At 44.7% G+C, this 27849-nt stretch overlaps 1 protein-coding gene across 2 annotated transcripts in view; it reads left to right on the forward strand.

Annotated features, from left to right (window-relative positions):
* Positions 1–18181: 18181 nt before the first annotated feature.
* The window catches only part of LOC149314269 (acyl-CoA 6-desaturase-like), a 51339-nt gene continuing 41671 nt past the window's right edge, over positions 18182–27849 (forward strand). For both annotated transcript variants that reach the window (XM_089520764.1, XM_089520765.1), the window contains exon 1: positions 18182–18636. In XM_089520764.1, the coding sequence (XP_089376890.1) occupies positions 18412–18636 (225 nt within the window). In that variant the 5' untranslated portion in view covers positions 18182–18411. The remainder of the gene's footprint in view (positions 18637–27849) is intronic.

Here is a 27849-nt window from a genome sequence, read left to right on the forward strand (position 1 = left end):
TCACCAAAGGAGTTCACTTAGAGCAAAGGCACACACGAATCTTTTATTTAAACTCAAAGCACACAATTATCCTGGTTTATACATTTTACTTTCACGTTCTTCTATATAACTTTTATATAGAGTCTTATACAGAGTTTTATATAGAATTTTATCTTGGTTTTTTTTTTTATCTTGTAGTACTTTGAGGTGGCCTACGGGCTGATCAATAAAGATTGATTGATTGACATCTAATGCACTGCAAGGATAGGATCACAAACAGGAAGGACATATTTGCAAACAATGATTCTGTAGTCATACAACTGATTGGGGCAGGGAAAGTGAGTGAGAGAGAGAGAGAGAGACTGGATATAATCCTAAACTGTATCTAGCACAGTTATGATGGGACATGAGGTTGGTGTGATAAATATTAGGTTTTTTATCACATCAACCTTCTGTCCCATCACAACTGTGCTAGTTTAAGAGTTGAAGTATACTGGTTTGGCATCATTTCTTATCACACTTTCCCCCATGATAGTGTATTGGTGATCTATGGTCATGTGATCTGTTTTCTGCACTACAGAAATTCACCTTCTGGGAAGACAGGTGGAACAAGCAATCACAGCTGCCAGCTATTGCAACTGGCTGTGGGAGGTAATTGACAGCCACATCCATTTGTTCTCTCTGCCAAAGCACAGGGCTGCTGTGTATCCATTCACACAGCAAGCAATCGCAGCTGCCAGCTATTGCGTGAATGGGCACACAGCAGCTGAATCCAGGAAGCTGTTCATGGCCACAATCACTGAGAGTGGGGAAAGGAGTAGAATCACATCCACTTACATCACATGACTACCTGGGAAGTGGAACTGCAGTGGAAAGTACCTATCGCACAAAGACAGTAATGGAAAAGCAGTGAGACTGAGAGTCTATTGACAAGTTTTTCCATTCATTTAGAAGTTATACTACAGAAACAAATGGAATGAAAGGCATCAGGACAGGCACAATGTTGTGTGAGAGGTACCAGCCAAAGATGTTTTTTATCCTGTTAAAATTTTGCTTTTTTTTGCTTTGTGTGATAAAGTCCCTCATGTGGGATTCAAAGGGTTATATTAATTAGACTGTGAATACCATCTGAGAATTGAGCTGAACCCTGCATCTAAGCACCTTGCAGCTAAGCATTCCAGAGATAAGCTGAGTTCCTGGCTAAAAGTGTGCAAACTTATTTGGACTGTTTGTTTCCCCTCTTTCCAATCTGTGGGACAAGGGGGAGGTGTTTTACTGTGTCCGTTCTGCTTAAAACTGTCAGCTGTGCCATGTCAAGCTAGGTCCCAAGGCAGGTCATTCTGCCATGATCTAGGAACCTTTATGCCAGGTGAAATGATGTGACCACTTCTCTGTCACATGATCCACCATCTGGATCCATTAAGTTTCCACATATTCAGTAAACTTTTATTTTGTACCAGTAACTTATTCTAGCCTCAGTGATTTGCAAATCTTTTTGGGTGAGCTCTGGGTGGACCAGGCCTCAGATTAACAGAAGTGGTATTAAAATTGAGATCACTATCATGCCTTTAACACATTAGAAACAATAAATTGGCTGGGTGGATGGACTACTGGATGACAAGGGAATTAAAGAAGTATGCAAAGAGGATATACAGGCTACAGAACAAGCTGAATGAATTATTTGCATCTGCCCTCCCAGCAGAGGTTTGGGGCAGGTACTGAGCACAGCACTGATATTTCTAGCAAGGGAATCTGGGAAACTGAGGCAAAGAGCAGCAAAATGAGACCTTACTAGCAAGGGATAAATTTAAAACAAATAATCATGAGGCCTAGATGGTATTTATGTCTTTTAACTTTAAAGGTAAAGGTAGTCCATTGACATGAATGTCTAGCTGTAACCGACTGTAGGGGGGCAGTGCTCATCTCCATTACTAAGTGCCAGGGTTCTCTGAGGACTACTCCAATGGTCATGTGGCCAGCATGACTGCACCAAACACTGTTACCTTCCTACCGAAGTGGTACCTATTTATCTACTTGCATTTGTATGCTTTCAAACTGCTGGGTTAGCAGAAGCTGGGACTAGTGACAGAAGCTCACCCCATTGTGCAGCACTTGGGCCTAGAACAGCCAACCTTCTGATCTTCTGATTGTCAGAATTGGCATCTTAACCATTAAGCTACCACATATCTTTTTAACTTTAAACATCATAAATTACTCTAAATGGGAGGGGAGGTGAACAGTGAGTAAGCCAAGATTGCTGGCAGCACCGCATTATTCAGGATGGTAAGAAGCAGAAAGGACTGCAATAAGCTCCAGAAGGATCATTTCAAATAGCAGAAATGACACATACAGATCAGTGCCAGGTCATGTGAATGATCCCAACCTCACATATACAGTTATGAGTATTCGTTGACGGCCAAAAGAGGATTCTTGTGGTTGAGATGGAAAGCTCAATGAAAATGAATTTTAAAAAAGCAAATTCTGTTTTGGGGATCATGAAGAAGGGGAATGAAAATAAACATGCCAGTACTGCAAGGCCTTTATACATCCTATAAATCATCCAATAAAGCAGAAGACAGATAAAAGGGAAAAAATCCTTGAGACAACATGTAGATAAACTGTAAAATTTGATACCACAAGATATAGTGATGGCCATCAGCATAGACAGTTTTAAATAAGGGGATGAGTCAAATTCATGGAGAATAAGACTATCACCTGGAGGCAAACTGCTGAAATCCCATGCAAAAACAGGATTTAAAAGTCTGGGGGAGGGACCCCCCCAAAAGTAGGTTGTTTTTCAGACGTGTTTGTGTAAAGGCAAAATGACACGACATTAACCCAAATGGAAAGTTGCCAAAACCAAATCCTTTTTACTTTCATAAGTTCTCAAAAGTAAAAAGGAGCAGGTTTTGGTGACTTTCCATTCAGGTTAATGTCGCGTTATTTCTCCTTCACACAAATGTCATCTGAAAATCTTTTCCACTTTTTGTTCAGGTTAACCCCCAACGTCATTTGAAAATTTACCCCCTTTTACAGGGTTTTTCTAGTTTAAATTCAGCTTCTGCATGGGATCTGTCCTGTGTGATAAACCTGTATCTGCGGCTGGGCTCCAACAGTGGCCATGAAGCTAATGTAATGATCTATTATGCTGGCATTGCCACTTTCTTCATGCTCATGCAGGAGGAAGCAGCAGTGGTGTTTCCCAAATGCCTGACTTCTGGAGTGTCCACAGAGCCAGAGCAACATACCGCAAGACAGGTGATTTTCCAAGCCTGCTTTCCAATACTGTCTTGGTTCAGTGGATCCTGTCTCCTTGGCCAGAAGCCTGGCTTTTGGGAAACAGGAAGCAGTGAGTGTCTCACTACTGTCACAGTTGCCCTTTCCTCCTTTCTCCTCACCATTGCCAGCACAGATACACTGCTGGTAGTACCCGATTAATGTTCTTCCTCTTCCACAAAGACTCCTTTTCCACTTAAACCTGACCTCTTTACATTCCAAAAGATTGCTCTAATTCTTTCTGTCCATACTGCCTTCTTCCCCACTCATTTGCAATATCCCTGTCCTAGAAGTTACTTGTTTAAGTTTCCCCTCTGAATATGTTGTCCACATAGAATAAATCTATTTCCTTTTTCTCAAGCAGCCTCTTTCATTCCCACCATGATCTGCAACACCAAGGCACCCTCAGTTTCTATTTGAGCATCAGCCAGAACCTTTCTGGCCCAGTACACTTTATCATTCAATGAAGCTGAATAGTGGTGATATTCAAGACAAATACTTCTTCATACAGTGCACCATCAAGCTATGGAATTTGCTATCTGAAGATATAGCAATGATGACCAACACAGAGATTAACAAGAGTATTAGAGGGTATTAATTGAGAACAAAACTATCAGTGGCTACTAAATGGAACTCGCTTATGGAACTCGCTTCCCGACGAGCTCCACTCGACCACCTCCCTCAACCAATTTAGGAAGAGTCTTAAAACCTTTCTCTTCGGACAAGCTTTCCCCCAGTTATTGTAATGCTTCTTTGCCCCCCCCCCCCCCGCTCCTCTTTGCACCTACACTTTGGCAAGCTTCTGTATGGTTTTAATCTGTGTTTTTAATTCTGTTTTAATGTTTGATTTTAATATTGTACATGTTCATTGTTTGTTTTTCTGATGTTGTAACCCACCTTGATCTCGAGGAAAGGCGGGCTGTAAATAAATGATTTATTTATTTATTTATTTATTTATTTATTTATTTATTTAAATAGATGGCTATGTAGTAATTCAACTATCAGAAACAGTATGCCTTCTAACACATGAGAAGCAAGAGTTTGAGGATAATATTTCATTCATATGCAATTACTTAGGGTTCCCGGGGCGAGATTTGTCTCCACTACTAGGAGGACATTCTCCATCGCCGCCCCAGCCCTTTGGAACACGCTGCCCATAGAGCTCCGCTCAGCCACCTCCCTGGCCCAATTTAGACGGGACTTAAAGACCTTCCTGTTTGGGATCGCATTCCCTGATTAAAGTCCTCTAGGCCTCCTCCCTCCACACTGGCAAGGGATTGGCTAATCCGGGGCTTTTCTGTCTTTGTTTTTATTGATTTATTGTATGGATTTTACTGCGTATGTATTGTTTTAATTTGTTGTAAACCGCCCTGATCTGATGGAAGGACGGTATATAAATAAAAATTTTATTATTTATTTATTATTTATATCCTCCTTGTAGATTTCGCATAGCTATCCAGTGGGTGAGAACCAATGTAGTGGATAAGACAGACTATTGATCTGATCCACCATGTCTCTCTTTATATTCTTACAGTATATGACAATTCTCCATTCCCATGGCAAATAACCAGATTATATATAACTTCTGTTTCACAGACAACAAACCTCTCAGTATTCTGTTTCTTCCATTCTTTTATCATTTCTCTGCTCTGTATCTTTCATTATTTCTCTTGCTTTTCCTGCCTGGATTTGTAATCCCCTGCTTCTTTCTCTCACACACAGCCTTCCAACTCTGTTTCCCCTGCTGTTCTCTAACACACAGAGCCTTTTGTTTAATTAAAACTACCCCAGTCCATAGTGACTAATTTCCCAAGCTGCAACTACAATGTGTACCCTTTTGCCTAATTGGCGACTAAAATCATCCTGAAAGCAAATACGGAGATTTCATTCTCTCTCTTGCCATTTCTTTCTGTGGCTTAAGAGTGAGTGCCAAACTGAAGGCTTTGACATTGGGGAGAGGTACAAATACCTTCCAAACATGCCAGAGAGTTGGGTTGTATAATGGCACTGATAATGCTAGTTCTTTCTGAGGCTGCCAAAAAATGTGACATTGGTCATTTTTTTTCCTGATGAAATCAGTTCTGCAGACCTAAGCAACAGCCTTCATATTTGATGGCACCAGCAAGGCAGAACTGTGAAGCATCCTACAGTGGTTTCTGAGAATGGTTGTTACAAAGATTTTCTAATAGCGAAGCAAATGGAACTAGAAGAATAGTGTTGAGGTTCAGTATATGGATATAATTGGTTTTCATCTGAGCCTGGGCATTAGGACCACACTACATGGAAGAATATTGTTTGGAAGGTGACAGTGACACTAAACACGAGTACAGATGTGGTATAACACGACCACTGCATTTTCTGCATCTGAAAATATTTTTCTCTTTTATGCCTGAGATTGTATGGAGGAAATGCCATATGAACCAGAAGTACATGCACATACCGATTCTAGGAAAGGCAGCAAATAAGGACATTGTGGCAGGACTATAAAGGGCTGGATTTCTTTAAAGCTGTCTGTGGCTGTACACTGACACTTCTGGTTTCCACAGTTCTGCTATAATAGCAACCCCATATGAGGAGGAACATATACATGCCATATACCAGTCTTCCTTAAAATGATGCTGCCTAGATGTCTAGGATTGTGATTTCCATTATCCCCAGCCAGCACAGCCAATGGCTGTGCTGACTGTCAACGATTGGAGTAATTTCTTTGTTTCTAATTTTTCACTTATTTTTATTTATGTTAAATGTAAACTTTATATTTATATTTATATAGCAATTTATACCCCACCTTTTCCCAATATGGGACCCAACTTTCCATTTCTCTTTAATCTAGTTCATGCTGAGATTTAATACTTTTTAAGTCCACAAGAAAATGTGTGTGCATTTTTTCTACGCATTTCTAGTAAAGTATGCATTTTTGTGTGCACTTCCCCTATTTATTTATTTATTTATTTATTTATTTGTATCCCACTCTTTTCCCAGGACTGGGACTCAGAGCGGCTTCACAGTATTTAAAAATAAAAATAAAAATAGTACAATAAAATAAAAAGTACATTGAAAAGAATTTTTAAACTGGTCCAACATCGAACATCCCAGCCTGTTCTTATAGCAAATCCCTAAATGCCTGTGTGAACAGGTAGGTCTTCACTTGCCGGTGGAAGGCCATCAAGGAGGGAGCCATTCTGATCTCCCTGGGCAGGGAGTTCCAGAGTCTAGGGGCAGCCACTGAGAAGGCCCTCTCTCGTGTCCCCACCAACCATATTTGTGATGATGTTGGGACAGAGAGAAGGGCTTCCCCAGAGGATCTTAGAGTCTGGGTCGGTTCATACCAAGAGAAACGGTCTGCCAAATAGTGTGGAGCTGAGCCATGTAGGGCTTTGTAGGTAATAACCAGGACCTTGAATTGTGGTATATATGTGGTAAGCAAGCTGGAGAATACCACAGCAATATCTGGAGGAGTGTGAATTTCAAAGCACAACTGTGTTTCAGTTTACAATGTGGTTTGAAAATGTGGAATTTGGTATGTTTGCACCAAAAGGTACAACACATGAAACTGCCTCCCAATCCCTCAATATGGTACAACTGGGCAACTGGTAAGGCAAGTCTGTCATTCATCATCAAATGCAAGGAATTCAAAAAGGCTGCTATGCTTCAGATTGGATCTGGCTTTGGGGGGATACATTAAAATAGGGAAACTCCTTCTGATTGATTGATTGATTGATTGATTGATTGATTGCACTTATAAACCACCCACTAATCAAAGTTCTTTGTGCATTGTATTTAAGCTATAAAATTCAACAGTAATACAGATAACAAAATATACAACTAAGATATGTCATACTACCTGAAGTCTAATGAACATTAATTTATAGAGGAGAAATGACTACTCCTTTCCCTCAGCTTATCACACCATTTGAACTGAACAAATTTGAGAAGCAAAAATTTGGACATATCACTATGGGACCTGAGTGGACACCAGCCTTTGGCAAGGAAAATAGCCTGATGTGTGCTTTTTAATGTATGCCATAAGGCAACCCCTCCTGAATAGACTTTAGTCCCAAGCAGAAATACTTACAAAGGTAATTTTTGTTTGCTCATGTTCCAGTGGATACTGGAAAATTCCTTTTAAAGATTATGAGGGAGGCAAAGTTAAATATTTGAGGGCCATGAATTCCAGGGAGAGGAAAAATTATGATCTAGTCCCACATAGTGTTAGGCTGTAGATTACTATTATCTTTACTAAAATTCGTAGACTTTCAATGGCTCATCATGCATCAGTCTTTCTCAGCCCTGATGTCTGAAATCATTCTTCCTGCAGACTCCAAATAACAGATCTGGCATCTTCCACATAAAAAATATGTGCTCTGCTATTAAGTAATGAATGTCCCCACCTTACCCTCAGAGTTCCAATTGGTGTCAACACTGGCCTTCTGTCACCAAGTCAAAACATGGCTTTTTTAATAAAGCCTAATAATGTATTTTATCCATTTTGCATACTTGTTATGGTAGGCATAATTTTCAATTATTTGAATGAGTTTTAAATTATCAGGCTTTAGTGATAGCTGACTTAATATCATCTTTGAAAATCACTGCTATTGACTTAATATCAGCTTTGAAAATCACTCCACACAGACCAGCGCATGTGTGACATCACTGCGCTACTACAGGGTGCTTGGGGCACCCTTTCAGCGTTGTGGGAAGGAACTCCAAAAATGGAGCTCCTTTTGTGCATGTGTATCGCTGGTGCAGCCTCTACATGGCCACACCAGCAACGTAAAGGAGAAAGGCATTGGGTGGCCCCTTTCTTCTCTTCACCGCGCTTGTCGGGGTGTCCAGGGGCATGAAGCCCCATGGACACCTCTTTCCAGGCCACAGAGAAGCAGCATTTTGCTGCTTCTCCGAGGCCTGGGAAAGCACCGGGTTGGGACATCTGGGCTGCCGGTGAGGCTGCCCTGCCCCCAACCCGGTGCGGAAAGGGGTGGCTGCAGACCGCCCCTTTCTGTGGTCTGTACTGCACCATATATACCTTAAACATATAGCTTGAAAGTAATTTTATACACAATATTTCTAATAATTTTGTGCATGAAGCAAAGTTTGTGTATATTAAACCATCAGAAAGCAAAGGTGTCACTATCTCAGCTACCATGTGGATGATTTTGGATACTGGAAGATTTTGGATTTTGGAATTCCTGATAAGGAAGATTGTGTGTTTACCTTCTAAATTGCACCACTAGCCAGGGATGGACACTCCCCCTGCAAGGAGCCACTTTCAGATGGTGTTAGTGGTGGGGATAAATGAGGGTAAAATGTAGGGGCATATAACAAAGAATGTAAAGGATGAAGCAAACAAAAATAATGCCAAAGAACTTACAAAATTCCAGTAGGCATAACTGTTTGGGTTCACTCTAAAGGCTGGAGGGATGAGAAAATAAAGAGGTTCGGTGCTTCTTTTTGGTGCTCCAAAGCACCTAACAGGCATTAAGCTCTCATCTTTCACTGGGGTATGGTTTCTTTTTTTTTCCTTTTTTTTTTTTTTTTTTTTGGTAAATGTTAAAGTACAGTGTTTACATTAACCCATGGATAGTCAACCCATGTTTTTGGGCTCAATATTTTGACTAAAATGTCTAGACTATACATGAATATATACAGGAATCAGAACTCTCTGTCAAATCAGGACAGTTGCAGAGTATCCACTCATAATTTTAAAATTATGACCCCAGCTCTGCCTATTGTGACCTGAGCTCTGCCAGCAATCAGTTGCCCTTGGCTCCACCTGCAGTTACCTGCCCTTGCCCTCCATCCCACCAACTCTAGTGGGCACTAGTCCCTATTGCTCTTTCTGATGTGGAAAATGTGGCTGGGATAAGCAAACAGGTCCATCAAGGTAGTTATCCCATGTTGGCTGCTGCAGAGATCATAGAATTAATCGATGTGGTGATTGGTTTCTAGGTCCACATAAAACCTTATCAGAAAAGAACAGAGTCCATTGCTTGCTCTTTTGATCTTACTGGGGCCCTGATTTGCCTCTCCTATTTGGAATTTTGCCCTCAGATTAGAGGAGGATCTGACCCCAAGGGACATAGGGATTTTCTGTGTCTGCATAATGACCTGTGCATACTGTTTTAATTCATTTTTTAAAAAAAAAAACTTTGTATCATAGGATTACAAAGATAGCTTGTTGTCTACAAAATCCTGAGTAAGCTTCAGGTCACTATCAAACATGTTAGCACCAGACTTCCAACAAACAGGAGACCACCTCCCAGACATGCTCCAACTTCTCCAACTCCTCATTTGTGATACCCAGAACAGAGAATTAATTAATTCTCAACTCTGTGTTGAGCTGATCTGTTGGTTTATGAACAGTGAGTAATATTTCTGTTGAACAGTATAAAACAGTACCATATAGAACAGAACTGTGGTGAGACAATAACTGTAATAGAGAACATGCTGGGCATGAGAAATTTTAATGGCTGGCATATTTGATTAAAAGGAACAGGGAGTTAGAGTTGTAAGGGACCTTCACCTGAAACCATGGATGGTTGCTGCTGGAGTAGCTGAAGATACTGGACTAACTAGACAAAGACTTTGACCTGACAGGAAACAGCTCCCTATATTCCAGAGGTAATGGTGGCCCTGAATGGTTTGCATTAACCATAAGGTCAGAATATGATTAACATAAGCCCTGTTTTCTGTACAAATACATGGCTTCACATAAAGCTGCTGTAAAATGTTTAACACTAAATTTATACAAAGATGATATAAATGATACCAAAAAAAAAAAAATACAAAGATAATAAATGACTACCGTACTTTGCAGAATGGTGCAGGAAGGTTGACTTGCCATTGCATAGCAAGGTTGGTTTGGGAACACAATATATAATCATCAACACATATAATCATCACATTTTTTTCTCTAAGGGTCATGCAGTTCTCTAAAGGCATGGCTAACTTTGGAAATTAAAGACTTTGGCAAAAAGAAAAAGAAAAAAGGAGAAAGAGTATTTATCTTTCCCAGTTATGCTACCAGGCTTAGTTTAAGGGCAAGATGCTGGGGCAGACCATCTGTATTTTGTGCTATATTCTATGTTGCAAACATGGCCACCTCGTTGCTCATGCCTAATCTCTAACCATTTATTAACATGTTTAACAAATACTGGTCCAAACCTGGAGAACATGATTGTTTATAACTTTTTTTTGGCAAATACTTATTTCTGCTTTCTGCATTCTGCTCTTTAACTAGTTACCTATCAATAGCAGGACCTATCTTCTTACACCATAAGTTTGTTCAGGAATCTTCAGTGAGGGATTTTGTCAAAATCCTTTAAGTAAACTCTGTCAGCAGATCACCTCCAAGCTTGCTGATACTCACTGCAGACTATAAAAACCAGTGTTTTTCAGGCATATTTATCTGGGGTAGATCAGCAATCACCCCCATCCCCCACCCCCAGGGTGCCAGGAACCAGCATTAAATGATTCCCATGGGTACAATTCCTCTTTTTTGGAAATTTGCCAAGGACCATCACCAGTAAACTAGTGACCAGCACTGGTTCAGGAATGACCACTTTTAGTAACATTGCTCTGAATGGTAGTGACTCAGAACTTGCCTTTGCAGAAGCCATTTTGATACCTCTTTAGCAAGAGGTATGTCCATCCGTCAGAAGTGGGAAAAGTGTGTCCCAAAGAGTGCATATAGCCTCTAAACCTGACTTTGCAGCCTCTCTACCAGACCCCTAAACCCTACCTGAGCTCATTTTTTGTTTTTTAAAAAAATTGTACTGTTTTCCAGCAAAAGTCACATCAAAATCATTCCTCAAACCCTGCAATTGAAAAAAGTGTCAAAATACCCCCCCAACACACACACACACATTATCAGAACTTCCCATAACTTCTTTTTCATCCACCAGACAAAACAGTAACTGGAATTGATCCAATATAACTTCTGGTCACCATTTCACTGGGAAGTCTAAATATCTTCAAGGTATCAGACCTTATATGATCTTGGAATTTAAGTGGGTTCAGGCCTAGTTAGCACTTGGATGGGGACCTTAAAGGAATACCAGGTGCTGCAGGATATATTTCAGAGAAAAGCAAATGCAAACTCTAAGTATTCCTTGCCACCTCTGAGTATTACATGAGTCAACAGTGCAATGCGGTTTTAGGGTGCCTCAATAGAAGTATAGTGTCTAGATCAAGGGAAGTAATAGTCCCACTCTATTCCGCTCTGGTCAGGCTCCACCTGGAATACTGTGTCCAGTTCTGGGCACCACAATTTAAAAAGGATGTTGAAAAACTGGAGCGTGTCCAAAGGAGGGCAAATAAAATGGTGAAGGGTCTGGAAACCATGCCCTATGAGGAACGACTTAGGGAGCTGGGGATGTTCAGACTGGTGAAGAGAAGGTTAAAAGGTGATAGCCCTGTTTAAATACTTGAAGGGGTGTCATATTGAGGAGGGAGCAGGCTAGGACCCAGAGCAATGGATGCAAGCTACAGGAAAAGAGATTCCACCTCAACATTAGGAGGAACTTCCTGACAGTAAAGGCTGTTTGACAGTGGAACAAGCTCCCTCGGAGTGTAGTGGAGTCTCCTTCCTTAGAGGTTTTTAAACAGAGGTTGGATGGCCATCTGTCAGGGATGCTTTGATTTAGATTTTCTGCATGGCAAGGGGTTGGACTGGATGACCCTTGTGGTCTCTTCCAACTCTATGATTCTAAGAAAACACTATGATATTCATGGGGGTCACCATAAATTGACAAGTGACAATAAGATATCCACACATGGATGAAAAAGAAGACATTTGGGAGTACTCTCTGGCCCATGTGGACTGTGGCCCCCAACAAACTAATTGGCCTCTACCCCTCATGCAATTATCCCTTCTTGATCTATCTGTTTCATAAATGGTATATTTAACAATTTCAACCCATTTACCTGGAACAGATAGATCACTGGAACCACCTGGATCTGTCCTGGATCCCTTTTTAAAAACGTGTCAAATGGCTGCTTTCCATTTCTCTGGTACAGTGGCTGACAATAGTGGCCTATTATATATATTTTCCTTAGAAGATGAGCAATCTCAGACATTTGTTCTCTATGAACTCTAGGAAGGATACCATCCACATAATAGTAATTGTGGTGCGTTTGTCAATGAGGTCTAGAACCTAATGTGTTTTCATCAGTATCTGCTTCCATTTCCCAGATTCCCTTCCTGAAAATATCTATCCATACATTTTTTCCACTTATATAATGTATAAATGTATGCTACTCAGAAAACACTGAATATAGAGTAGCATACAACTATCAAAAATATTACAGATACTGTATAATTATATATACAATTACTAGTGCATATCTGGCAATCAAGAAGGAATGTTAATCCTAGAAAGATAAGGAACTATAATCAATTACATTTGGCTATAACAGGTGTATGGGTGAGAGGTCGATCAGTGTGTCCCAAAGCTTGTTCCACATGGGCACAGCTAGAACCAAAGACCTGGCAAAGGAACAATCCTGGTTTGTTAACGGTGCAGTCTGTTCTGGTATTGACATTGTGATCTGTAGATAAAGTACTGTACAATTCAGTTTTTTACTGGATTGTTTTAACTTTTTTTTTAAAAAAAATTGTTCTGTATGCAGAAATTAGGAAGCACCTCTTCCTATATGTGCCTGGGGTAGTGGCCTGCTGGCAGTGGTGCCCTTCTCTGTTTCCCACCAGTGGGGGCAATACAAAGTGTGAGAACATGGGAGAGGGCCTTTGCAGCTGCAACACTCCAGCTGTGGAATGCCCTCTCCTTGGAGGCCTGATTGGTGGCAAAGCTCATTTAATTAAGGGGCCAAGTAAAAACACTGATATTTATTAAAGACTTTGCATCTCACTGATTTGCAGTAGATCCCATGGATACCAAAATCTGTGGATGTCAAGTCCCATTACATACAATGGCATTATAGAATCAGAAGGAGGGAAGAACTGCCGGACCTGATCCCCTTCCCCACCACCATTCCCTTCTCCTTTTGTGTCGTGTCTTTTTAGATTGTAAGCCTGAGGACAGGGAACCGTCTAATTAAAAATAATAATTGTAAGCCGCTCTGATAGCCTTTAGGGCTGAAGAGCGGGGTATAAATACCGTAAATAAAATAAAATAAAATAAAATAAAATAAAATAAAATAAATGATGTCCCTTATGGCAAAAATCAAGGTTTGCTTTGTGTAATTTTCTTTTTTGGGGAAGATAATACAGTTGTCCCTCCATATTCACTAGGGTTAGGGGAACAAGACCCCATGAATATGGAAAAACCGCAAATAACAAAAACACCATGTTTTTATCTGAAGGACACTTCTCTAGGAATCTCTAGGTCCTCCAGTGCAACTCTGTGGTCAATGTCCAACATACACTGACCATAGAATGGCACTGGAGTAGCTACAAATGGTCTTTCAGTGCAACTTTTAGTTAAAGTTGACCACAGAGTTGCACTGGAGGACCTAGAGAGAACATATTAATGAAATCCGTGAATAATCAAATCCGCAAATATCAAAGCCGCAAGGGATGACTGTATTTTCAAGTTGTGGCTGGTTAAATCTATGGATGCAGGATCCGTGGATATGGAGGGCTGACTGTACTTCAAATGTTTTAAAACCAGTCTTTATAACCCAGTCTAACATGTTTATGTGTTTAATAAAATTTTAGTCTAAATTATTTTTATTGTTTTAACCTGCTAGTATTAATTTCACTTGTATATCTTTTAAAATAGGGCAAGATACAGATATTATTAATATAATAAATAAATGTTGTTTTAATTACATTTTGTTTTACCTTCTATTATAAGCTGCTTTGGGACTCATATGGGAGAAAACAAGATATACTTTAAAGGAAGAAATAAAATAAAATAAATTCAAGTCAGCAGGATGGGGAAGTATGGAATAATAGAAAGGATGGGAATAAAATACAACCAAAAAGCTCTGTCTCAAAGCTGGAGGTGGAATCCAAATAAGCCTGCATACAAGGGGAATCAGAGCATTATATTTGCCTGAGTTCTGTTTACTTGAGCTCCTATCCACTGTTCAAGGAACAGAATTCTGGTGAAATGAGCTTTCAATAGTCAGGTAATCAAAAACTATATTCCATCGTATCTCAATACTTTTGTATTCATGTACAGTGGGCCACAGAGAATGTACATAGATACATTCAACGCACATAATGAGGAAATTGAAATTGTTAAAGATCTTCTATTCTTTGGCTCAAACAATGATCAGAAAGGAGACTACAGTTATGAAATCAGAAGATTAGGAATGGGAAGGGCAGCTATGAAACATCTAGACAAAATCCTAAAGTGTAAAGATATACAGCTGAACACTAAAGTTAGAATCATCAAAGCCATGGTATTCCCCATCACTGTGTATGGATGTGAGAGCTGGACAGTGAAAAATGTGGACAGGAAGAAAATCAATTCATTTGAAATGTGGTACTGGAAAAGAGTTCTGAGAATACCATGGACAGCCAAAAAGACAAATAATTGGGTCCTATAACAAATCAAGACTGAACTCTCCCTGGAAGCCAAGATGACTAAACTGAGGCTGTTGTACTTTGGCCACATCATGAGAAGGCACATCTCATTAGAAAAGGCAATGACGCTGGGGATGGTAGAGGGCAGTAGAAAGAGAGGAAGACTGCACACCAGATGGATAGACTCAGCTTTGTGAGACCATGGGCCTGACTCCACAGGACTTAGCAAAGAGGTAGAGGGGCTTGGAGACATCTCATTCACAGGGGCCCTATGAGTCAAGGTCGACTTGAAGGCAGCTAGCAGCAAACCACAACAGTGGGCCCTTGGTGTCCACTGGGGGTTGGTTCCAGGTACCAATATCCACGGATGCTCAAGTCCCTCTAAATACGATGGTGTAGTGAAGTGGTGTCCCTCATATAAAATAGCAAATCAAGGATGGCTTTTTGGAATGTATATCTTATAGCAATGTGGAGGGCCTTGATTTTAAAAATAGAAATAACAAAGCAGTATGCCACCACATTTAGATCCTGATACAGTGCAAGGAACTAAGTTCAGGGTGGGGGGATAGTCACAGGAAGGCAATGGGATGCTTGAATTGTCATGCATCTAACATGCTTCAGAGGAAGTAGGCTTTCAAGTCTATGAAAACTCATGCTCCCTGTTTCTTTCTTTCAGTTAGTCTCAGAGGTGCTACAAGATATGAAGTCGAAGGCTTTCACAGCCAGCATCTGTGTTTTTTTGTGGGTTTTTCAGACTATGTGGCCGTGTTCTGGAAGAGTTTATTCCTGACGTTTCGCCAGCATCTGTGGCTGGCATCTTCAGAGAATGCTGGCATGGAAGTGAAGTGCCAGCATTCATTCTCTGAAGATGCCAGCCTCATATGCTGGCGAAACGTCAGGAATAAACTCTTCCAGAACACGGCCACATAGTCTGAAAAACCTATAGTGCTACAAGATCCCTTTGCATACGGATTTTCCAGACTCACACGGGGATGTCTTGATATGGAAAATTACTATTTTATATGATTTGTACAGTGAGACTTTTATTAGCTACAATGTGGAAACAAGAACAAATACCAGATTTGGACTCATGGGTTTTAAAAGTCTACGATTGTATGGAAATGGGCAGATTGGCTTGCTACATAAATAAAAGATAATAAAGAAATTTGAACAGGATTGGAAACCATGGATAAATTATTTGAGTGAAGAAAAAGGGACACATGGCAGTATTATTTTCGACAACTCCTTAAACTAAATCACAATCTACTTAAAGATGTAAAAAAAATGGAATTGGGGGAAAAATTGATAAGATTATATTAAGATGGGAAAGGAGGCCAAAAAAAAGTTTTATATTTACCAGTAATACACATGTGAAGTACATTTAAATGTTAATTTGGGGTAAGAAAGTAACATTAATCTGATGTATAGTATACAAAATAGGTAAAGACAAAAGGAAGTAACATGTAAATATGTACAAATAACAGACATACAATATTATGTATTTTAGTATGTAGAATATATATATATATATATTTTGAAAACACTGCCTTACCAAATTGGTTTTGCCAACTTCTGCCAATTGGTTTTGCTAATATGCATCAACTGGTGAAACTGGTCTTCCCAGAGAATCTCATGGCCTTTGATATTCAGACCAACAAAGACCTCTGCCCTGCAGCAAGTTTCTATGAGCTGGGGTTTTGCAGGGACGTAGCCAAGGGGGGGGGGGTTCTTGGGGTCCGGACCCCCCTCTTCCATTAGAAAAATGAATGGTGTGTGCTGCTGCGCTGCCACACCCAAGCCCCATTATAATGGTGAAACTTAGTTTGGACACCCCCCCCTTCCTAAAATCCTAGCTACGTCCCTGGGTTTTGGGTGCTCAGCCAGCCCTATGGGTGCTATTCATCTTGGCAGAAGGATCCTCTCCTTCTGGCATATAGTTATGGCTACAGGGGAAAGGGTTACTTCAAAACCTCCTCCCTTCCCGGAGTGACCAGACTTTCCCTCTCTTCCAGGGCCTGTCCTCCATTCCCCGCTTCTGTCCAGGAGGAATCCCAAAATGCGTCCTCCATGTCCCTTGGAGAGCCCTCCATTTAGAGCCTGTGATTAAGCAGCTATAATTTATTATTATTATTATTTTCTTATATCCCGCCTTTCTCTTAATATAGAGACTCAAGGCGGCAAATTTACCTTTCTGATAGGAGTGCTCTTAGCTTTGCTTGGGTCCTGTCCTCCCTTTTTCTTGAACACCCTACATTTCTGCCATGACTCTTTTTAAAAAGGGGTTATAGCAAGTCCATGTCTTTATGTGTGTAAGCTAATTGCCCCCAATAAGATGGGGACTCTAAAATGACGTTTTAGATGTCATTTTATGACATCTGGTCACTCTTGTGGCAGACACAGAGAGAGAGAGATACTGGAATATTGTGTCCAGTTCTGGGCACCACAGTTCAGAAAGGACACTGAGAAACTAGAGCATGTCCAAAGGAGGGTGACCAAAATGGTGAAGAGTCTGGAAACCAGGCCCCATGAGGAACACTTTAGGGAGCTGGGGATATTCAGCCTGGAGAAGAGAAAGGTTAAGAGGTAGAATCACAGAATCATAGCGTTGGAAGAGACCACAAGAGCCATCCAACCCAGCCCCATTCTGCCATGCAGGAAATCGAAATCAAAGCAGCCCTGACAGATGGCCATTCAGCCTCTGTTTAAAGACCTTCACGGTGATATGCTAGCCCTGTTTAAATACTTGAAGGGATGTCATATTGAGGAGGGAGCAAGCTTGTATTCTGCTGCTCCAGAGAACAGGACCCGGAACAATGGATGCAAGCTACAGGAAAAGAGATTCCACCTCAACATTAGGAGGAACTTCCTGACAGTAAGGGCTGTTCAAACACACTCCTTCCTCGGAGTGTAGCGGAGTCTCCTTCCTTGGAGGTCTTTGAACAGAGGCTGGATGGCCATCTGTCAATGGGGAGGCTTTGACTGAGAGTTCCTGCATGGCAGATTGGGTTGAACTGGATGGCCCTTGCGGTCTCTTCCAACTCTAGGATTGTACGATTCTATATGTGTGTGTGCCTGTGTGTGTGAGAGAGAGAGAGAGAGTTGTCCTGTAGGAGCCCAGGGGAGAAGCCAGCGTCCATCCGGGAGGAGAAGGGCCCCAGGGAGGAGGCTAATCTATCCCCCTCCCCACTGCTTGCCTTCCTTCGAGAAAGCCCCCCTCAGCACTGCAGCCACCCACCCGGCCATCCCCCGCCGGCTCCTTCGAAAGAGGGCGGGCAGCCAATGGCAAGCCTCCCTTCGGCCAGGGTCGGGCTGGGATTGGAGGAGGGACTCTGCTGATTACTCCGGGTTCCTCCTGGGGATCCAGGGCGCGAGAGACCGGCAGAGAAGGGGAGAGGAAGAGGGAGAGAGCCGGGACTCATGCTGCTGCTGCTGCTGCTGCTGCTGCAAGTGATGCTCGTGGCGCGCGGCGGGCTTGCAGCCTAGAGACAGCGAGCCGAGCGGGCGCCGGTGGGGCTGCGGAGGGAGGAGAGAGGCAGGCGGGGGGGGGGGGAGCAAGACAAAGAGGAGGTTTGAGAGGCGCTGCTGGTCCAGAGGAGGAGGCCGGCTCCCTTCGCCAGCGGCACCGTCCCCAGCGCAGCTGGGAGCCCGGCGGGGCTTGGTCCATGGGGAAAGGCGGCGAGCAGGGCGAGGAGGAGGGCGGCCAGCCTCGGGAGGCGTCGGCGGCGTCGGCGATGCCTTCCTTCTCCTGGGAGGAGGTGCAGAAGCACAACCTGCGGGCGGACAAGTGGCTGGTGGTGGAGCGGAAGGTCTACGACATCAGCCAGTGGGTCCGGAGGCACCCGGGGGGCCAGAGGGTCATCAGCCACTACGCCGGAGAAGATGCCACGGTAACAAGGCGCCGCCGCTTCGGCCCCCGCCCGGCCCTCCTCTCTCTCGCCTGCCTTGGCGGCCACCTGCTGCCCCGGGGGCCTCTGGGAGGGCGCTCCCGCCGCCTGCCCGCTCGGCCGGGAAGAGGGGGCCAGCCTCCCCCACTTGGAGCGGGAGCACGCCTCTGGCGCTAGCTTTCTGCGGCCTTGCCTTGCCTTGCCTGCCTTGCGGCGACGCCTGGGGTTTAGGGAGGCGTCACACTCTCTCAGCCTCAGAGGAGCCCCCCCCCCCGGCCTCTGAACCAAGCTGGCAAGGAAACCCCGGGGAGAAGGGGCTCAAGGCTTTAGGGTCGCCATAAGATGGAAAGAGCCATCAAGGAGGACAAAAGAGGCTCCGAGGGCCTTTGTGGCTGATATTGGGGGGGGGGGGGTCTAAATAACCCTCTCCTCAAGGACCAGTCCTCTCCCTGAAGAAGCCCAGGACAAAGGCTGAAGGCAGCAAGAGGAAGCGGCACACGGCGGCAAAGAGAGCGGCTCCGGCCCTCAGGCGCCGCGGGGCCAAGCCAAGGCTCCCCCGGCCTTCGTTCGCCTGCCCTTCTCTTCCCGCTCTCGCCTTCGGTTTGTTCAGAGTATTCCTGCCCCTCTCTTCAGCCACAAGGAGCCTCTTTCGTTGTTGTTGTTGTGGGCCTTCTGGCGAGCCTGTCCCTGGGGTGGGTCTCCTTTGGGCCAGGGGTGTTCCGAGGGGCTTTCCGAGGCTGAGAGACAGAGGGACTTCTGGCCAGGGAGGCCCCTGGGGCCCCAGCCCTCTGCCCTCCCGAATGGCGTCCCCTGGCTGTCAAGTGGCCTGGGAGAGGCAGCGCTGAAGGAAGGAAGGGCTGGCTCTCTGGGTGGATCCCCGGAGACGCAAACTTGGTCTTCTTGGGCCTCGGGTGCTGTGGGGCTGAAGAGAAGGCAGGAGTGGCCAAGTGCTGGGCCTTGACCCTCCTTAACCCCAATGCTCCAAGCGCTGCTGTGCCAGGAAAGGTGTAGGCACCAAAGGCCTCGGGGTCCCCGTTTCCTTCATAGCGAGAGCAGCGCCTGAAAGGAGCCCTGCCAGGCTGCCTGAGAGAGATGGAGGCCTTCCTGGGCCCTTTCTCCAGCCCAAGAGCCCTCCTCAGGTGCCAGTTGGTGCCCTGGCAGGGGAGGGAGGGAGGGAGGGAGTGGGCAGAGCTAATATTAAAGTCACCTCTCAGGAAGAGGAGGTCTGAAGACAGGCCAAGAGCAGGGTGAGCAGATGTCATCACCACAAAGGAGGGCACTGCGCTGCAAAATGTAAGCCATTCAAGAAAAATGGAGGGCATTGTCAAAACACTCATGGGAGTGTAAATTCATGCCATTTTGTCATGCTCCAAATGGAGGACATGTCCTGGCAAAGGAGGAGGTCTGGTTCCTCTGGCCAGGGGAGACAAAGAGGGGAGGGAGCCTGGCCTTTCACTCGCCTCACCTGGCTGCCTGGTTGACCACCATGCAAAGGAAATGCAGGACTAGAGAGGGCCTTGGGTCTGGGCCCTCCCATCTGGCTCTTCTTTTGTTTGTAGGATTTTGATGTGGCCTGGATGCACTAAAAATGCTAAAGGCACCAGATATTGTCTCCTCTTGCAAGCTAAGCAGGCTCAGTCCTGGTTCGTACTCAGTGGGAGACTGCCAAAGAGTACCAGGTGCTGTAGGCAATCTTTTAAAGGAAAGAGCTGGCAAAACCACTTCTGAGGATTCCTTGCCTAGGAAAAAATGCATGAGGTTGTCATAAATTGACAGGCCACTTGAAAAGGGCTGCAAGCAATTATGGCATTCAGAGATGGCAGGGCTGGTTCTAACTTCAGACTTGTGTGCTCTGCCTTGGTGTGTCTTCTGCGTTTAAGTGGTTTCCATCTTTTGGTGACAGTAAGCTGTGAACCAAGAACCAAATGCATCTGAGGAAGTAGGCTCAAGTCTACAAAAGCTCATGCTACTGACGTGTATCTTTCAGTTCAGCTCAAAGGTGCTGCAGGATCACTTTGCATAGTGAGGTCCTGGCATTTTTTGACAAGATTTATTCAGAGGGGGTTTCCCTTTCTCTGAGGCTGAGAGAGTATGACTTGCCCAAGATCACCTAATGGGTTTCCATAGGTGAGTAGGGATTCGATCCCTGGTCTCCAGAACTGTAGTCTAATGGTCAAACCACTGTACCCACACAGACACAGATGGAGTGTCTTTTCCTCAAACCATGGCTGCAAAGTGGCCTTTGATAGGCAGTGGTCAAGGAATGGCTCTCTCTCATACCCTGGGACTCTCTTTTTCTTATTGGACCCCATTTTGAGGGGCTGAACCTTGATGATGAAGGGACAGAGAAATTGGTCAAGTGGTGGGCCTTGGCATTAGTTAAGCCCTGTACACAAGAAGCATTAAGGGCTGATGGGCTGTGACCATTGGTCCTAACTCTCGGCTACCTGTGGTCACACATTGGGAGTGAGGAGGGGGGTCACTTTTGTCATTATTTTACATGTAGTAAAAGATTAAGCTGTGACTTCCAAAACAAATTTTGCAGAACTGTGAGTAGATTCATGCATTTATTTTAGGGACCATGCATTTGTCTACATTTTGCTCTTGATAGGCATATGTTTGTTAAGTGGAAACACACATTCTGTTAACATGTGGAGTATTATTAGTGATATATGGGAACATTCCTGAAAGTTGCTGTATCAGCCTTAATCTGCAAGACTTTCACACATAAAAAGAACATATAGATCTTCCCAGAGTCATAGGTCCATGTAAGCCTTCTGTGAGTAACTTGGCAGTTGGTGTGTGAATAGGTGTGCCCCCTAAGGAATCAGTAAAATTTGTAGCTGGTTTCTCCTCACTGTCTGCTACACAGAGTTCACTATATTCTGAGTTCAGAAAATATGCATCTCTTCAAATCAGTCTTACCTTCAAAGACTGAGAGGATGAGAAGGAGGACTTCAGCTGAAAGAAACAGCCATTATCAATAGCTGTTATCCTTACATTTGTGGCATTTTAAAATATGTGGCTCCAGATGTCCCACTGCTCTGTAACTGCAGTTGTTAATTTGTTTAAATTACTGTTGTCATTTTGCTCTCATGTTTGATGCCAGAGCCATTTCTTTTTAAAAAAAAAACCCCACAGTGATTCTATTGTTGTTTCAGATCACTGTGAGTTTTTCTAAAGCAACATTTTTAAACAATTGAAGGGACATGCTGAGCTAAAGTGTCCATATAGTAGCATTCTGTGAAATAGGAATATTTTATGAGTGGATGCCATCCCTTGATTTCCATGGTGTTTTACTTTATGAATCAAGAGGAAGCATCCTTTTTATGTGGAGTGGTGGGAGTACTGAGTGCTTGAGCCATTGAAGAATTACTTTCTGAGGAGAGAGCAAATTACTATTAAACCAGTTTTATTCTGTGCAGTGGCAAGAAGACAGTGGCACACTGCCTTATCTATCTCATAGCTTTTTCCATTGTAAATTAATAGTGCAACCCTATATGTGTTAACTCAGAAGCAGGCCCCACTGCCAGGTAAATCTGTGTAAGAGTGCTGTTTAAAGGTTGTATCCACTTGTGGACACTGCTGACAGAAGGCATTTAAGTGAGGTGGGGTACTACTCACACTTCCCTCACATCTGATCCTATTCTGCTGGCAGAGATGCCTTCCACCAGAGAAGTAATAATGGGTATAACCCACACTGTTTATCTGTTTTCTGCAGCTAGGTAATGATGCCAAAATGATTTAGAGCACCAAAGTCCTGAATATTAGAGAATTCAATTTGGCTGAGTTTGGTGCTAAAGCAGCACTTTTGAGGATCTGTTTTACTTCATTTAAAAAATAATAATTTTCTCTGCCTCTTGAAACACTGATTCCTGCTGAGTGAGGAGGGAAATGAAGTGAAGAAAGAATGGATGAGGAGACTCAGTTGGAAGAAAGGCCCAGGGAATAGGCAGTAGATATTGGCAGCATCATGAAGGCATTGGCAAGAACTGTGGGTTTGGAGCCAAAGATGTAGAGTGGCCTCAGCAACAGCTTCTTAGCTGTAGGGATGGAGTTGGGGGTGGAGCACAGTGTTAGGTTTGGAATACATTGGTGAATACAAGCAAGTTGTTTGGCTGGCAAATACTAAAAGGTACCCTCCAAACTGCCACTGCACCACTCCTGCCCAAAACTGCATGTTCTTGTGCTTTCATTAATTATTTTTTTATGCTTTCTATGTCAACAACACACAATACTGATTTACTACACTACACACACAATACAATACAAACAAACACACAACAAACAGAAATACTTTGACTTCCTGCCCTTCATCCTAAAGCCACAAATACCAATAAATGTTATTCCCTCTCTTGTTTGTACATAACAGAGTTTAACCTTCTAGTTATCAAATACAAAAAAACCTTAATAATTCATGGATCTGTTTTAACAGCTTTGTTCTTTGGATTAACAGTTAGATGACAACAAATGCACAAGCAGCAAGAGTGTGATTCATGCTTGTGTTTTACTGATTCATCTGATGGGCAATGTGGCCAAAGGAGCTGCTGTCATTCTCTCAGATACTTTGGCTTAATCTATAGACTGGGATGGAGGAATATGCAAGCAATCCTGCCCATGCTTACTTGGGGATGAACTCTGTGGTATATGCCTCAGTAGATGTTCATAGGGTTCTGCTATCAGAGAGATAAGCTGCACTGTGCAGTTTCTTTTATATAAATACACAACTTAAGCATCTAGCAAGCAAGCAATATTGCTAGTGCAAGGTAGTGTCAAGCCTTGATGTATCTGGTAGCCAGTTCTAAGAACACAGAACTAGTTTGTCTTTATGGCCAAATTCTCACTGCTGTTCTTTCAGCCTTGATCCTGTAAGCATGACACTGACCATCTTTTTCACAGAACATTTTGTTAGGATTCATTTGACTCCAGTGGGCCATTTAGTGATTCTTAAATAGATAACTGTTGCTTACCATCTACTAGCAAAGTGTTCAAGAACCAAAAATGTGACAGCTATCTGTTCAAGGGAATGGTGTTGCTGTAGCGGTTTTATAGATCGCTTTGCAAATAAGCCATGATATGCAAGATGATATGGATATGCTACAGGGTGGCAATTGCTGTGATTTTGGTGGCTACTTTTATGCCCACGATAACCTCTGATTGCCCCACAGACTGCCCCCCCCTAAAAAAAACCATGGAAGTAGTCAGAAGGCCATTTATGGGCTTGAAAAAAATATTTTAAAAATTGTTTAACAGTGACGTGGTGGAGAGTACTGTATTCTGTTTAAAAGGTAGATTGATGAAGGTTTCCAGGAGATGCAATTTGCTATTTTTTGGCCAGAGAAAGGTCAGTTGAGGGAGGCTGGAGCAGTTGAGGATTGCAAATATGCTTGGAAACCTATTTGCATGCACTAAGATTCTGTATGTGTCTTCGCCCACAGCCATTCCTGCAGTGCAGCAGAGGGAGAGGTGGTAGGAAGCAGGACAATTTCCCCAGCTTTGCTAAGGGATACTTGGTTTTTCCTCTTTTTCCTCTGTCTCCTTTGCACTCAGGTCAGCTCTCTTTAGGCAAAAGGCCTACAGTCTAGGGGCTCATTCCCACTACAATTTGCAGCAAATCATAGATCAGGGTATATGACCCTCATTCCAATTTGAAATCGATTCCAGTCCTTAGTTGATCGACTTCAGTTGGGATAAAGTGGGGCAAATGCAAAAAAACCCAACAGGTTTTCCTGATAGTAGTTTCAAAGTGGTTCTTTTCAGAAGAATCAGTTCTGAAGCGTGTTCCTTAAGTGGCAACGCCAGATCAGAATCGATTCATTCTGAGGGAAGGGACAAATGGTAGAGTGTGTACCATCCTTCCCCAGAGATGTCACACACACACCCAGTACTGCCTTTTGGGGTTCTTTTTTTTTAAAATTTAAAACGAAATTTAAAATTAATAAAAAAAATGATAGAATGGTTTAGCACAGGGGTCGGCAACCTCCGGCCCGCGGGCCGCATCCAGCCCGCGGGCGCCTTTCTGCCAGCCCCTGGTCCCTCCTGCCGCCGAAATCGCTGCCGATTTCGGCCGCTCCGGACGCCATTTTGCCCTTCAAAATGGTGGCGCCCATTAGGAGGCCCGATGCGGCCTCCGGAGCCCTGAAACGGGGCTCCAGCAGCAGCACCGGGCCTCTGGGAGGCCCGATGCGGCCTCCGGAACCCTGAATCGGGGCTCCAGCAGCAGCACCGGGCCTCTGGGAGGCCTGAATCGGGGCTCCAGCAGCAGCATCGGGCCTCTGGGAAGCCCGATGTGGCCTCCGGAGCCCTGAATCGGGGCTCCAGCAGCAGCACCGGGCCTCTGGGAGGCCTGAATCGGGGCTCCAGCAGCAGCATCGGGCCTCTGGGAAGCCCAATGAGGCCTCCGGAGCCCTGAATCGGGGCTCCAGCAGCAGCACCAGGCCTCTGGGAGGCCTGAATCGGGGCTCCAGCAGCAGCATCGGGCCTCTGGGAAGCCCGATGCGGCCTCCGGAGCCCTGAATCAGGGCTCCAGCAGCAGCACCGGGCCTCTGGGAGGCCTGAAACGGAGCTCCAGCAGCAGCACCGGGCCTCTGGGAAGCCCGATGCGGCCTCCGGAGCCCTGAATCGGGGCTCCAGCAGCAGCACTGGGCCTCTGGGAGGCCTGAATCGGGGCTCCAGCAGCAGCACCGGGCCTCTGGGAGGCCCGATGCGGCCTCCGGAGCCCTGAATCGGGGCTCCAGCAGCAGCACCGGGCCTCTGGGAGGCCTGAATCGGGGCTCCAGCAGCAGCACCGGGCCTCTGGGAGGCCTTATGCGGCCTCCGGAGCCCTGAAACGGGGCTCCAGCAGCCGCACCGGGCCTCTGGGAGGCCTGATGCGGCCTCTGGAGCCCTGAATCGGGGCTCCAGGAGCCGCACCGAGCCTTCAAATGGGTGCTGCCCACCTCCCTCCTGGCTCCACCCACCTCCCTCCTGGCTCCATCCTCCCTCCTCCCTCCTATAAATGGAGGGGCGGGGGGGGAAGGAGGAGGAGGAGGCAGAGAGAGAGAGAGAGGGAGGGAGGGAGAGAAGAGAGAGGGAGGCAGGGGAGGAGAGAGAGAGAGAGAAAGGGTGGGAGGGAGGGGAAAGAGAGGGAGGAAGGGGAGGAGAGAGAGAGAGAGAGAAAGGGTGGGAGGGAGAGGAAAGAGAGGGAGGGGAGGAGAGAGAGAGAGAGAGAAAGGGTGGGAGGGAGAGGAAAGAGAGGGAGGGAGGGGAGGAGAGAGAGAGAGAGAGAGAAAGGGTGGGAGGGAGAGGAAAGAGAGGGAGGGAGGGGAGGAGAGAGAGAGAAAGGGTGGGAGGGAGAGGAAAGAGGGAGGGAGGGGAGGAGAGAGAGAGAGAGAAAGGGTGGGAGGGAGAGGAAAGAGAGGGAGGGAGGGGAGGAGAGAGAGAGAGAGAGAAAGGGTGAGAGGGAGAGGAAAGAGAGGGAGGGGAGGAGAGAGAGAGAGAGAAAGGGTGGGAGGGAGAGGAAAGAGAGGGAGGGAGGAGAGGAGAGAGAGAGAGAAAGCATGGGAGGGAGAGGAGAGAGAGAGAGAGGGAGGGAGGGGAGAAGAGAGAGAGATAGAGAGAGAGGGTGGGAGGGTGGGAGTGAGAGGGAGGGAGGAAGGGAGAGAAAGAAAGTGGTTTGAGACAGTGGCATGCATTTTTTGCTGTTTTGTGGCCTTGCCTAGTTGCTTCCATTCTAGCAAATATTGCTATTATTATTGTTGTTGTTATCCTTTGGTATTCTCTTTGCAAAATCCCCCCACATGGACTTGCTTGCTCTTTTCTGGGTTGAGACAGTGGCATGTGTTTTTTGCTGTTTTGTGGCCTTGCCTAGTCGCTTCCATTCTTGCAAATATTGCTATTATTATTGTTGTTGTTATCCTTTGGTATTCTCTTTGCAAAATCCCCCCACATGGACTTGCTTGCTCTTTTCTGGGTTGAGACAGTGGCATGTGTTTTTTGCTGTTTTGTGGCCTTGCCTAGTCGCTTCCATTCTTGCAAATATTGCTATTATTATTGTTGTTGTTATCCTTTGGTATTCTCTTTGCAAAATCCCCCCACATGGACTTGTTTGCTCTTTTCTGGGTTGAGACAGTGTGCATGCATTTTTCCTGTGTTATGGCATTGCCGGCCCTAGTAGCTTCTTGCAAATATTATTATTATTATGTGGCTCCGCCCCTGGATAGTGGAAGCTCCGCCCTGGCATGCGGCTCCGCCCCAGAGGGTGGAAGCTCCACCCCCCGTGTGCGCCTCCACCCCCGGAGGGTGGAAGCTCCACCCCCCGGCTTCGGCCCCCCCCCCCCAGTTGTCCAAGGGACAGCAACCCGGCCCCCGGCTGAAAAAGGTTGCCTACCCCTGGTTTAGCAACTAATTTTTAATTGAGTCTCCAGGCCAGAAGTGGTCAAAATACAGTCCACATGCAACATGCAGGACAGTTTTATTTGATTTATTTTTTTCTTTTCACCAGGTGCCTACAAATGCAATGTAGGGAGTGAGGGGGCATTTTCAGCCCAGGAGGAACCTTTTTCTAGAACTGAAAGTGACCTCAGGATATTTCCTGTGGCTTAAAAAGCCTTCTGGTCCAGCCCCCCCCCCCAACACTGTAAAGTGCCACCATCTAGTTGGCATTCAGGAGCAAAAACCCTCTAGTTTCTCACAGTTGCCCTTCCCTGCTCAACTCAGTATAAAGAACTTCTGAGCCTGAGTCTCCAAGAACACCTTGCTTCATTTTGGCCCTAGGAAAAAAATACAATAAAAAAGAAAGTGCCTTGAATTTGTTTTCTCTGTAAACAAACAAACAAAACCAAAAACCCTTACAGTCCTAAAGAAATTCTTCTTAATATCCTAAGGGTACTTGGCAATTTGTGATGAATGAAGAAAATTTGTCTGGGAAAAGAGAACAGGGAGCAATAACAGTTATACAGTGAGCCCTCCCCTTACACGTTCCAGATCCCTCCGCATAAGGGGAAATCCGTGCGTGCTTGAGCCCCATTGAAGATAATGGGCCTCGTGTATACGGCGACGCACGGTGCACACACCACAGGCATGCATGCCATTACAGTTTCTGGACGTGCCAAGGCTTTTTCCAGCATGGATCTCCAGCGTAAGATGGAGTCCGTGTAAGGCGCACCCACATATAACATGGGCGCACTGTACAGACAAAAAACAGTGGTCATCTACATATGTGTTGCTTATGAAAGG

Source organism: Sceloporus occidentalis, unplaced genomic scaffold (genome assembly GCF_023333645.1).
Source record: "Sceloporus occidentalis isolate IW3139 unplaced genomic scaffold, rSceOcc1.0.p SCAF_4, whole genome shotgun sequence".
NCBI lineage: Eukaryota > Metazoa > Chordata > Lepidosauria > Squamata > Phrynosomatidae > Sceloporus > Sceloporus occidentalis.